A 14,299-nucleotide genomic window follows, 5' to 3' on the forward strand; every position below is an offset into this window, starting at 1 on the left:
AAGTGGAGAATGCAAGCTTAGCGATAAAAGTGGCATTACTACGATCCTGTCACTACAAGACTTACGGTCTAAGCCACGCCCATCCGACCCTTTTTAACGATCGCAATAGCTTTTTAAAGGCTAAAAAGTCTACCAAAAATATATAATTAAAAACAACAACAAATATTAATATATTTTTCTAACAAAAACTGAAAACTTCAAGAAAAATAAAACACAGCTGATAAACCGTTGTCTTTTTATGACTTTTCCCTTAAATTATCAACCTAATGACCAAAAGAAAATTTGGTTAGTTCACTACCCAGGATGTAACATACAACATCAAAGAATGTATGTGATCAAATCACATTACTTATTGTGAAAACTTGATCCAAGTAGTAGGAAAAGAAGAAGAAGAACAAGAGTCACAAGAATCGAATAACTCCTACACATCTGAAGCTGCAACATACATAAAAAATTGATACTTAGCTTAGAGAGTATATTACAGCTAGACTTAAAGATGGATCAGAAAGAAAGAACCGTTTGGTGTCTTAGCAGCTTCTTGTATTTCAATTCTCTTTTTGTTACAAATGAAAATTAAAAGAGATATATACATAGAATGTCTGATAGGAAAAAATAAAATGGTATTATCGAGAGAAATTGAAAGGTCCACAATTATTAGGAAAAAAACAACTTTTGATCTTCCTCTTCATCTTTTTCTTTTTTCTTTTCCTTTAGATCTCTCATTTTCAGTTTTTTTAAATCCCTCCTAATAATTGTTTTTGGTCTTTAGTAGAATGTATATATGCATCATAAAAAAGCATTTTGCTAGAGAAATAAAGTAAAAACGAATTGCAAGAAATGGTGCTAATGCATTGCATCTTCGTCAAATGTTGAAATTTATCGCTCCACTCCATTCACTTTTAGTTGTCAAGTATTCTAAAAATAAAATTTTAGTTTTACTTGTTACTTTTCGCATATCAAGAGAAAAATAGTTTATTTTTTGTGTTTTGCCGTTAGCATTAATTACTCATTCCAAATTATTTTTTAAATCTATTAAAACTATACACCAATTAATATGAGTATCATAGTAAATTATGCACTTTATTTATTATTTGTTAATGGTTGTGCAAAGTCAATAGTGGACAAGTAAAAATGAACGGAGTATTTGTTTCTGCCCAGAAGGAAGAAAAATAAATAAATGACTTGAAGATGAAGTACATAATTGCACTTAATTCTTCCATGGGAGATGTGAAAAATGAAAATAAACACCAAAAAGTCAAGCTTGTCAAGTCCACTCACACCTGGAATATTTGGTGTTTGTAAGTTAACTTGGATAGTCTGTTGAGTTTTAATTGTCTTTGGCATTTATCGGTGCTTTTTACGTATTGTAATAAATTCTAATTGCTTTTGTCTTTATTGAATATGGACATGTTTTGTAGGATTTGCACTAAAGCTTAATTAGATAAACATTGGCCGAGAAAACCAAGTCTTACTAAAAGCTGATCATATGAGTGCTTGTAATGAATTGGAAGGGACTCATGGGCATTAATAATGAATAATGTAGCTGAAATTATTTAATCTATTTTTTTTTTGGTGAAGGGCAAAATAGTCAATCAGTTTTTATGGATATTTTCGTAATTCAACTTTGCACTAAGGTCTTCCCACTTCTAATATAGTATGATTTAACATAAAATACCAGGAATAATCAGATACTTGATAAACCCATATTTTATCCTTAGTTACTGCTTTTAGATGATTAGGATTGAGCTAATAGTTTACTCAACCAATGAAACAAATAATTCTATTTTCGTCTCCTAAAAAATACTACATTCTTGTTTAATTTACTTCCTATCTTGTTATGATGTTTTTCAGCTTATCCTAAAGTACAACAACTTATGTTAGTAGGCCGGCTGTTTCAGAAAGCTATGTGTTTGTTTTCATACGTTGGTTTATCATATCCTTCTTCCCTCAATTCATACTATAAATGTCGTGTTCCTTATTTTCAGATCATCATCCATAAATTAAACTTTTGAATAATGTTAGAAAAACCAACTCTGACTTGCATTTTTATCTTCTCCATTGCTTTCTTGTTGAGTTTCAGTTTGAGTATTGCTCAACCTCAAACCGGCTTACAAACTTACCTTGTCCGTGTAAATAAGCCCGAAGCCCAAGTTGTGTCTAATTCAGATGATCTAGAAAGCTACTGTAACTCATTTTTACCAATAGCAACTGCTGGCTCAGAGGAGCCATCACGCATTATTCACTCATATCACCATGTGGCTACTGGCTTTGCAGCTAGATTGTCAGCTGAGGAGGTAAAAGAAATGGAAAAGAAAGATGGTTTTGTGTCGGCGAGGGTTGAGAAGATTTTGGCTTTGCATACAACACATACTCCAAACTTCTTGGGGTTGTACCAAAATATGGGGTTTTGGCAAGAGTCAAATTATGGTAAAGGTGTGATCATTGGGCTTCTGGACACTGGGATTAATCCAGGACATCCATCTTTTAGTGATGATAACATGCCACCTCCACCAAAAAAGTGGAAAGGGAAATGTGAATTTACAGGAAACATAACGTGTAACAAGAAGCTCATTGGTGCGAGGAATTTTGTGAGCGGTTCAACCGATCCACCATATGAAGAAGGAGGCCATGGAACACTTACTTCAAGCGTAGCAGCTGGAAACTTTGTTGACGATGCAAATGTGTTTGGCAATGCCAATGGCACAGCAGCCGGCATTGCCCCTCTTGCCCACATTGCCATGTACAAGGTGTGTTCAAACGTTGGTTGTTCAGATGTTGACACATTGGCTGCAATCGATGCTGCAATAGATGATGGTGTTGATTTGCTTTCTCTCTCCATTGGTGGATATAATGCTCCTTTTTATGACGACGGTATGGCCATTGGCGCTTTTTCTGCAATCCAAAAGGGTATCTTCATGAGCGCTTCAGCCGGTAATGATGGTCCACTCAGTGCTACACTATCAAATGAGGCCCCTTGGATTCTCACCGTTGGTGCTAGCACCCATGATAGAAAGATAGTGGCAACAGCTGTGCTAGGGAATGGACAAGAATATGACGGTGAATCAGTTTTGCAGCCCACAGACTTTCCTCATGATATCTTATTTCCCTTAGTATACCCTGGCTTGTTAGATCAAAAGGCTGCATTATGTTCATCAGGATCATTGAATAGCACTGATGTCAAAGGCAAGGTTGTTGTGTGTGACAAAAGTGGCGGTAGTATAGCAAGACTTGAGAAAGGGCAAACAGTAAAGGATGCAGGTGGTGTTGCCATGATTCTAATCAATCTAGAGATTGACGGAGATGGCACATTAGCTTATGTCGATGTCCTTCCTACAACAAATGTGGGTTACAATGCAGGGGAAATGATTAAAGCGTACATAAACTCAACCTCAACGCCTTTGGCAAGAATCCTTTTCAAAGGCACAAAGATGGGCTTTAAGAGTGCACCATCTGTAATATCTTTTTCCTCCAGGGGTCCAAGCTTGGCAAGTCCAGGCATAGTAAAACCAGACATTATCGGTCCTGGAGTGAACATCCTTGCAGCAACGCACGTCTCAGTGGAGAACAAAACTGGCACCGATTTGACATTTAACATTGTCTCAGGTACCTCAATCTCCTGTCCTCACCTTAGTGGCATTGCGGCTTTGCTTAAAAGTGCACATCCTGATTGGTCACCGGCTGCTATTAAATCTGCAATGATGACCACAGCTGATCAATCTAATCTTGAAGGTCAGCCCATCCTTGATCACAGGAATCAACCTGCTGATGTTTTTGCCACTGGTTCTGGCCATATAAATCCATTAAAAGCATGTAATCCAGGACTTATTTATGACATCCAACCGCATAACTACATCCAGTATCTATGCGGTCTTGGCTACACAGATAAAGAGATTGGGCTCGTCGTGCAACAAACTGGCAACTGCTCGCTACAAGTGAGCATACCTGAGGCAGAACTGAACTATCCTTCTTTCTCCATTATACTTGGACCACAGACGCAAAACTATACAAGAACAGTCACAAATGTTGGCGATGCAAGCTCAACTTACGTTGTTAACATCACTCGAATTCAAGGAGTTTATATAGTTGTCGAGCCTACCACGCTTGTCTTCACCAAGGTGAACCAACAGGCAACTTATTCAGTTTCCTTTTCCCAAACAGGTGGCATCACCGGCCGTTCTGTACAAGGAGCTATATCATGGATCTCTAACAAATATGTTGTTAGAAGCCCAGTATCTGTTAAATTGGAATAAGGAGCTAACCAGGAGATGCTCTAGAACTGGACTTCTAACTCCCTTCTCTTATGTTAGCTTTCATAAGCCCAAGTAAATTAACTCGACTATGACATGGAAATGGCTGTATTTTTGCTCGACTATGCTTCTGTCATATTATAAGTCAAAAACTATACATAACTAAATGTCATATAACATCAAGTCCTAATGTCAGAATCCTGTTCAACGGAACTATTATTGCGGATGATTGTACTCTAGTTGTCACAATCTTTAATAACATTTACTAAAATATTGATAATAATATTAGCAAATCGGATAAGTATGTCAGTCATAAATATTAATAATAATATTAAGTGTTGATTGGAGCAGTGTTATGAAGTTAAGAGTTTGATATGCACAGTTGTGAAGAAAAATGACTTTTGCCTTTTTGATTGAATTTTTTTTTTATCAAAGAACCAAATATCAGAAAATAACTTACTTTACTAAAATCATTTCTCAGTAAGTATGTCCGTCATACCAAACACACATGTTTTCCATAGCCGCAGGCAGGGGCGGATGTAGCCTTTCAGCTATGGGTTCAACTGAACCCATAACTTTCGACACAAGAGTATGAATTTATATGTAAAAACCTACTAAAATCTCAACAAATATAAGATTTGAACATATAATTTTAACAGTACAATGAATTCAATGTTAAAAATCTTAAAAACTGAACCCATTAAATTTAGATCCTGGATTCGCCTTTGGGCGCAAGCCGTGTCAACCCGTCAATAGCACTATCTTGGTCCAATTATTTATTATTGGCGATATTCAAATTATAGGTAAATTAGGAAGATTATGCAAACTAGAGTACGTTAACTGTTAAGAAGAATAAAAGAATCCAAGAAGCATAACTTAGATAGCCCCGCCCCCTTAATTTGTTTAATAGAGTAATAAAGATCTTAGTATTACTTTAGTATACGTATGTTGAGTACAGTACTGTAAAGCAGTAGAGAGATAGACTTAAGAGTTCTTTGCAAATATCAAAACAGAACTGCAATGGAGTTACTGCTTTCAGATGATTACAATTGAGTTATAATTTAATCAACCTATGAAATGAATAATCCATAATCTATGCATGACAAACTATGAAAACAGCAATTAGAAAATAATACGGCTGGAGTTTATTGGAGTTGAGAAATATACAATACTCTTTTTACAATAACATATATCTTCCATAAACACCAGAATTATCGCCTTCGGCAACAATATCAATTTTTGTTTCCTAAAAATCCAGTATTCTTGTTTAGTTCCTATCTTCTTATGATATTTCTCTCTTAAATCATTAATTATTCGTAAGCCGGCTCTCTTGGAAATTACCTATGTTTTTGTTTTCCTGCATTGGTTTATCAAATTCTTCTTTCCTCAGCTCATAATATATATAGCCTGTTCCTTAACTAAGTTCAGATCATCAATAACTAAACCTTCTCTAGGTGTTGTATGATGGTACAAAGATCAAACATGACTTGCATTTTTATCTTCTCTGTTGCTTTCTTTTTAAGTTTCCAATTGACTATTGCTCAACGTTCAACTGGTTTGCAAACTTACCTTGTCCATGTAAACAAGCCACCTGCACAAGTTCTTGCTAATTCAGCTGATCTAGAAAGCTACTATAACTCCTTTTTACCGGAAGAGTTTGAAGGTTTGGAGGTGCCACCGCGTATTATTCACTCCTATCACCATGTGGCGATTGGCTTTGCGGCCAGATTGTCAGCTGAGGAAGTAAAAGAAATGGAAAAGAAAGATGGTTTTGTGTCGGCGAGGGTTGAGAAGATTTTGGCTTTGCATACAACACATACTCCAAATTTCTTGGGGTTGTACCAGAATATGGGGTTTTGGCAAGAATCAAATTATGGTAAGGGTGTGATCATTGGGGTTCTGGACACTGGAATTACTCCAGGACATCCATCTTTTTGTGATCATAACATGCCACCACCACCGGCAAAATGGAAAGGGAAATGCGAGTTCACAGGAAATGTGACTTGTAACAAGAAGCTCATTGGTGCGAGGAATTTTGTGAGTGGTTCAAGTGATCCACCATTTGATGAGGAAGGTCATGGCACGCATACTTCAAGTACGGCAGCTGGTAACTTTGTTGATAATGCAAATGTGTTTGGTAATGCCAATGGTACAGCAGCCGGTATGGCACCTCTTGCCCACATTGCCATGTACAAGGTGTGTACAGATGGTTGTTCAGATGTTGATATTCTGGCTGCATTGGATGCTGCAATAGACGATGGTGTTGACGTGCTCTCTCTTTCCATTGGTGGATTTTCTGCTCCTTTTTATGATGATAATATTGCCACTGGTGCTTTTGCTGCAATCCAAAAGGGTATCTTCGTGAGTGCTTCTGCCGGTAATGATGGTCCATTAAATTCTACACTATCAAATGAGGCCCCTTGGATTCTCACAGTTGGCGCTAGCACTCATGATAGGAAAATAGTGGCAACAGCTGTGCTAGGGAATGGAAAAGAGTATGACGGTGAATCGGCTTTTCAGCCCACAGATTTTCCTCATACTTTATTGCCCTTGGTATACCCTGGCCTGTCCGATCAAGAGGCTGCACTTTGTTCATCAGGATCACTAAATAATACTGATGTCAAAGGCAAAGTTGTCGTGTGTGACAGAGGTGGCGGTGTAGCAAGACTCGAAAAAAGCCAAACTGTAAAGGATGCTGGTGGTGCCGCCATGATTCTTGTCAATCTAGAGATTGACGGAGATGGAACTTTTGCTGATGCTCATGTCCTTCCCGCGACACATGTAAGTTATAATGCTGGAGAAAAGATTAAAGCGTACATTAACTCAACCTCCACACCTTCAGCAGGAATTCGTTTCAAAGGCACAAGCATCGGCTTTAAGAGTGCGCCGTCTGTGCCATCTTTTTCCTCCAGGGGTCCTAACCTAGCAAGTCCGGGCATTGTCAAACCCGACATTATTGGTCCTGGAGTGAACATCCTTGCTGCATGGCCCGTCTCTGTGGAGAACAAAACTGGCACTGATTTGACATTTAACATAATCTCCGGAACCTCTATGTCCTGTCCTCACCTTAGTGGCATTGCAGCTTTGCTTAAAAGTGCACATCCTGATTGGTCTCCAGCTGCTATTAAATCTGCAATAATGACCACAGCTGATCAGTCCAATCTTGAAGGTAAGCCCATCCTTGATCAGAGGGATCTACCTGCTGATATTTTTGCCACTGGCGCCGGCCATGTAAATCCATCAAAAGCAAGTAATCCAGGACTTATTTATGACATTCAAGTAGAGAACTACATCCAATATCTGTGTGGTCTTGGCTACAAGGAAAAAGATATCGGGCTTATTGTGCAACAAAGTGTCAAGTGCTCACAACTATCAAGCATATCTGAGGCAGAACTGAACTATCCTTCTTTCTCCATTATACTTGGACCTGAGACTCAGAATTATACAAGAACAGTTACAAATGTAGGCGATGCAAGCTCAATTTACGTTGTTAACATCACTCGAATTCAAGGAGTTTATATAGTTGTCGAGCCTACCACGCTTGTCTTCACCAAGGTGAACCAACAGGCAACTTATTCAGTTTCCTTTTCCCAAACAGGTGGCATCACCGGCCGTTCTGTACAAGGAGCTATATCATGGATCTCTAACAAATATGTTGTCAGAAGCCCAATATCTGTTAAATTGGAATAAAGGGGCTATAAGGAGATGCTCTGGAAGTGGACTTGTGAATGCCATTTCCCACACTAGCCATCTTTATGTTTGTTTCTGGAATAATAGAAGGTTGCAGCTTTTCTGAATAGCTGAAAACTACAAAAATCATGTTTTCAGTGAGACTTCACTGTATTTAATATGATATCCTTTGCATTTCTTCATAGAATGGTTGAGGAGATTCCAATAATTCTGTGTACCAAAGCAATAAAACAGCCTTCAACTGAGGGAAAAAAACCATGTAAATTCGCTGTTATATACCATGTAGATTCGCTAAATGTTCATGAGTACCAAGTAGTATACACTTTGTTTGCAACTAAAATGGCCAATTTTATAGCAACAGGCGTGAAATGCAGTACGAAATCGCATATTGCACTTAAAAGTAACTAGATAAGAATTTTCTAGCATAGATTGTTTTAGTACATAATAATTATGAATGTGCTGTGATAAAAAAGACAAAACTTTATAGTATAGGATAATCATTTTAAACTAATGTGGAATTAATATATTTTTTTAATCGAAACTCATTTGGATTATGGATCAAATCATATTAAAAGATAAATGGATCTAAATTGGGTATGACCCATATTAGCTTATGTGACATTTATTTTTGGATTTTTATCATAAAATTTAATGCCATGTCATATTTATGGTAGGGGTTTGAGGCAAAATAACTTTTAAGTGACAATGATAAAGTTTAGTTACTTTTAAGTGACAAACAATAGTTAAATGACTTTAGTGAAATTGAAAGATAGTTCAATGACCATCAGTGAAATTAACCCTATAATAATCATATAAATTTTGGTGTACTAGACCATCTAATCTTGTTTTGAGAAATTTTTGGTAGCCACTAATTAATTAATGTATGTTTGTACTATTTAATCTGTCTAATTGTTTGATCTCAACTTTGCTACTTAATTACTAGTACGGAAAATAGCTAAATATACCTCTGTACTTTCGAAAATGATTTAAGAATACCCTTCGTTATACTATTGAGTTATATATACCCCTCCCGTCATACTTTGGAACAAATATACCCTTATTTTGGATGGAGTGCCACGTGGCAGCACCAGATGAAAACGACCCATTTTTTTTTACTCGATCCGTTTTTAAAACCCACCACCCGACCCGTTTTAAAATTTAGTTTTTTCAGTTTTTTAAAGCATATATTTTGTAAAAACTAAATTTTATTTTTTAAAAAACTGGAAAAAAAGAAATAAAAGGAATTTGTAAAATATATATTTTTAAGTTTTTTCAGTTTTTTTAAAGTATTTTTTTTTGTAAAAACTGAAAACAAAAAAAACTCTCCTAAAGAAGTGGACTAGTCACATATGCATTAGTTTAAAAAAAATGAAAATATTTTGCAAAATCTTTTTTTTTCCTTCAGTTTTTACAAAAAAAATACTTTAAAAAACTGAAAAAATTGAAAAATATATATTTTGCAATTTCTTTTTCCAGTTTTTACAAAAAAATATATTCTTTTAAAAAATACTTTAAAGTAAAAACTGAAAAAAAATATATTTTTTAAAAACTGGAAAAAAAGGAATTTGCAAAATATATATTTTTTAGTTTTTTCAGTTTTTAAAAATATTATTTTTGTAAAAACTGAAAAAAAAAAGATTTTGCAAAATATTTTTATTTTTTTAAAAACTAATGCATACGTAGTCCACTGCTTTAGGAGAGTCTTTTTTTTTTTTTTTTCCAGTTTTTACAAAAAACAATTTCCCCAGTTTGTACAAAATAATAATTTAAAAAAACTGAAAAAACTTAATATATATATATATATATACAAAATATATGCTTTAAAAAAATTAAATTTTAAAACAGGTCGGGTGGTGAGTTTTTAAAAACGGATCGGGTAAAAAAATATGGGTCGTTTTCATCTGGTGATGCCACGTGGCACTCCATCTAAAATAAGGGTATATTTGTTCCAAAGTATGACAAGAGGGGTATATATAATCCAATAGTATAACGAAGGTTATTCTTAGACCATTTTCGAAATTACGTGTGTATTTAGCCCGCCGTTACTAGTAAGTCAAAATTTAACAAAGTCAGTGCTCCGCGAAAGATCACATACATTATAATTACAACCAAACGGAAAATGAGGACAAGACACAAAGATCTCTAATGTGATTTGATTTCAAGGTAACAGACTTTCATTTTGAAGCTGAAACTGTGAAATTGTTTCACAAATAGACAAAGAAATAGAGAAGAACAGCGACAGAATCACCACTAGTCTCCATCATCGGAACAGCAACACCTCTTCCACCCCCTTCTCTTACCCAACCATTGGTATTTCTCTAACAATACCACTTGCATCGGGGCAAAGCCACACACGATTGCAACACAAGTCCGTGAGATGAGCACAATGAGCATCTAGCACGATTACGGCAACATTAGGATTCGTTCTTTCTATTGTAGCTTTGGCTGGCAGGATATCAAGTCCGACCAATTCCGGCCACTCATATCGAGTTGGATCTCCTGGTACTTTGCATCTATTGCCAGTACAGCCACAACTAATACAAGGAGGGTATTTCGTCATAGCAGCCATAGATTGAGAAAGAAATAGAAAACCAAGAGAGAAAGGGATTATTGTTTTCTCCATTTTCAAGTGACTCGCAATCTGTTGAGCAGACTCCCTACCAATCTTACAATAAATACTTCCTCCCTAGCACTTGGAAACGTTAGGTGAAATTAATACTAGGTGATGACATCAAATCCAATTTCCCAATCATGAAATGGTCCACAAAAATCATCAATTTTGGTGTTTATCAAGAAAAGGAAGTGTATTAATTGGTAAATTCCTTAAAAAGTGTTAGCTAGCATTTCTATTTTTTGGATAGGTGATGTTGACATGTTACTTCTTAACTTCAATTATTATGGTACACATTTTAAAATATTATATCATATGCTACTTTGTACACATTTTGGTACACATTTTAACATATTATACTAAGTGTGTGAAGGGAAAATGCAATCTCAAAATTGAAGCATAATCATACTGAAAAATTGCTATGAAATGGATTTAAAAAGTAATGTTTGAACTACTTCAGTTAGCAATTCTATAATATATCAAGTATATTCTATGAAAAGTAACAAAATATTTGTTACCGCCCATCGATTCAATTTTCACTGGACCTCAAACATTAGAATATACCAAATCAAGTATATTCAATTTTCTTTCAAACGATGTCTGAAATGAGACTCTATGTTGCTTACCAAATAAGCAGCAGTCACAAGGTTTTACTGTTGTACCTTTGGCATAAGAAATGAGTGATTTTCTAGCAAGAATCTGCAATCCCTTCTCGCTCATATGACCCATTCTTTTGTGCCACAAATCTACAGAAATCTCATTTTGTGCCGCGTTCAATTTACCTTGGCATATTTCTGCATTTATCCTGTACAACGTGCCACAAGCAACTCCCTTTGCAATCACCAATGATCCCTTGGTGAGTCTCAACTTTTGATTTGTAAAATAGTTCTCGTATCCATCTCGGTCTAAAACAATTCCCGAGATCAAGTTCATCTGCAAATCAAGTACATGTCATACGTCCTTTAGAACGAATGTACATCCGGTATTTGTCTTCATACAAATGTCACCAATCCCCACAATCTTTGAGTAACTTGTGTTACCCATTCTCACAGTGCCGAAATCACCTGCTACATATCTATAAAGAAGATCTCTTACCGGTGTGGCATGGTAAGATGCTGCTGTATCAACCACCCATTCCGACTCTGGACCTGACAAGTGCATGTATTCCTCTTTCTCATTTATAAAAATGACAACATTGTCATTGTTTTGCACCAAGGCGATTGTGTTGTCATCATTCTTCTTTCCGGTGCTTTCACCTTTGCCCTTCCTTGAATTTGGGCAATCTCTTTTGAAGTGGCATGGTTGATCATAATTGTAGCAATTTCTGGCTCTTGATTTGGATCGTTTCTTAGACTTCCCACGAGCTCCGGATATACCATAGTTGCTCGAACTCCTCTGATAACTCCTGCCTCTACCTTCTGTGATGAGAGCATGTCCTTAATTTTCAGAATTTTTTCTCATCTTCTCATTGAGTAGAAGAGTGGTTGTGGCATCTTTCAACTCAACGGTAGTCTTACCGTGCAGAATGGTTGTTGCCAAATTATGATACAAAGATGGCAATGAGTTCAATAGCAAGATGGCTTTATCTTCTTCCTCGATTTTTACTCCAAGGTTGGCGAGCTATGTGATTAGTCTGTTAAACACATTTAAATGTGACAAAAAAAATCATACCTTCACCCATGTGTAGGGCATAAATCTGTTTCTTCAGGTATAAATTATTTGTTAGCATTTTAGACATGTATAGATTTTCCAACCTTGTCCGTATGCCACGTGCGGTATATTCATCAATGATGCTATTTACCACATCACCTGATAAGTGCAACCTGATTGCACTAGCAGCCCTTTCATCCAAGTCAGCCCAATCCTCAGCTTTCATGATATCAAGCTTTTTGACATCAACATCTAGTACCTTGTGTAATCCTTGTTGGATGAGAAGATCCCTCATCCTTCTTTTTCATGTTGAGAAACCGTTATCTCCATTGAATTTTGTTACCTCGCATTTTACTCCGGACATTTTTTTCACCAAGTATAGTACTACCGACAATGAATAATACTTCTGTGAGCGAACATAACCTATGCTCTGATACCCGTTGCTGTGAATAAACCCCTACAGAAATAATATTCACGGTAATAAAAGCGGAATAATAATGTAGCACCGAGATACGGTAATCAACAAGGATAAAAAGAATAACAAGAACACAAATATTTTTAAGTGAAAAATCCCTTTGAATAAGGAAAAAAACTAAGGCCCCGAGAGGAGCAACTGATATCACTATAGCAAGGAATTTTACACTTTGTAGGTCTGAGTAAAACACTTCAAAGACCACTACAACACTCAAAAGAAATAACCCTCTTTTGATATTCTCACCTCACTACAATATCGCTCACTCTCTATTTTTCTCACAGACTATTTTCTTATACCCTGTCCGTGAAACCTCACTCTTTCTTTCTCTTTGTTGGTGTGTAGAAATGACAACCAAAGCTGTAATGACTCAACCAGTCATTTTAACTTTTAGAAACCCGTTCCCCAAAATAAAACTCCCCGAATATGCTTTTATTAATTTATGACTCGTGGGGATGGTTGGTTCGGGATTTGAAAGTGTGTGAGTTGAAATCGGAACACTTGGTTCCTTAAGTTAGCTTTAAATGGACAAGTTTGACTTCAGTCAATATTTTGAGAAAACGACCCCGGAATCGGGATTTGACGGTTCCAATAGGTTCGTATAATGATTTTGGACTTGGGCGTATGTCCGAGTGGTGTTTTGGATAACCCGAGAGCATTTTGACGCTTAATAGTAAAAATTAACTATTTGAAGGTTTAAAATTCTTTAAATTTGGTTTGGGGGTAGGTTTTTGAGTAATTGAAGTCCGTTTGGAATTTCGAGTTTGAGAATAGTTCCGTATAGTGATTTAAGACTTGCACGCAAATTTTCGTGTCATTCCGAGTAGTTTAAGTATATTTCGGCGCATTGGAAGTAAATTGAAGAACTTAAAATTCGTAAGTTTGAATCAATTTGGTTTGAGGTGTGATTCATAGATTTGATGTTGTTTTACACGTTTTGTGAGTTCGAGCGAGTCCGTTTTATGATTTCAAACTTGTTGGTATGTTCGGACGGGGTCCCCGAGTGTTAATCGGACGAGGCTCGGACCAAGTTGGAAGTTGGGAGCCAAAATTGAAGCTCCCAGCTACTATCAAAATTGCACCTGCGCTTGGCCAGTCGCATGTGCAACATAAGCTCGCAGGCGCGACACTCGTAGATGTGAGATTTCTTCTCAAAAGCGGAAAATGAATGGGAGGCCTGCGATCGCAGGTGCAGAATATTGGGCGCAGATGCGAACGCGCAGGTGCGAGGCTAGACGCGCAGATGCGAGAATTGGCCAGGCGAGTGGAACTCGCACCTGCGAGGATTTTCCGCAGGTGCGAAAGTCCTGTTTGGCAGAAAGCTTAAAAGAACGGGAATTCACCATTTTTACCCGTTTTCTCTCCATATTTAGGCGATTTCAGAGCGTTTGAGGGGGGGGGGTCAACTAGCAATTTGAAGGTAAGTTAATTATACACACCTTGAGTTAAATACATAGATTATAGGTAGATTATAACTAGTAAATCTTAGAAATCAAAGATTTAGATGAAAAACCTAAATTTTTATAAAAGTGAGATTTTAACCACAAAAATAGTTATGGAATTGGTAGAAATTATATATTTAAGTTCTTGAGATTATGGGTAACATTTTTATCCGAAAATTTCCAAAAT

General features: G+C 36.5%; 2 protein-coding genes across 2 annotated transcripts; both read left to right on the forward strand.

The window, feature by feature from the left end:
* Nucleotides 1-2,035: 2,035 nt before the first annotated feature.
* LOC104116383 (subtilisin-like protease) lies at nt 2,036-4,396 on the forward strand. Its single transcript, XM_009627228.3, has one exon. The coding sequence runs from the start codon at nt 2,304-2,306 to the stop codon at nt 4,248-4,250; it is 1,947 nt and encodes a 648-aa protein (XP_009625523.3). The 5' UTR covers nt 2,036-2,303; the 3' UTR covers nt 4,251-4,396.
* A 1,276-nt stretch (nt 4,397-5,672) lies between these two features.
* LOC104103629 (subtilisin-like protease) lies at nt 5,673-8,233 on the forward strand. Its single transcript, XM_009611540.4, has one exon. The coding sequence runs from the start codon at nt 5,709-5,711 to the stop codon at nt 7,935-7,937; it is 2,229 nt and encodes a 742-aa protein (XP_009609835.4). The 5' UTR covers nt 5,673-5,708; the 3' UTR covers nt 7,938-8,233.
* The last annotated feature ends 6,066 nt before the right edge of the window (nt 8,234-14,299 follow it).

The sequence above is a fragment of the Nicotiana tomentosiformis genome, chromosome 8, assembly GCF_000390325.3.
Source record: "Nicotiana tomentosiformis chromosome 8, ASM39032v3, whole genome shotgun sequence".
Taxonomy (NCBI): Eukaryota; Viridiplantae; Streptophyta; class Magnoliopsida; order Solanales; family Solanaceae; genus Nicotiana; species Nicotiana tomentosiformis.

Bases quoted from the DNA above. Each gene is read 5' to 3' on its own strand.
- LOC104116383 (XM_009627228.3), top strand. From the start codon at position 2,304: ATGGAAAAGAAAGATGGTTTTGTGTCGGCGAGGGTTGAGAAGATTTTG.
- LOC104103629 (XM_009611540.4), top strand. From the start codon at position 5,709: ATGATGGTACAAAGATCAAACATGACTTGCATTTTTATCTTCTCTGTT.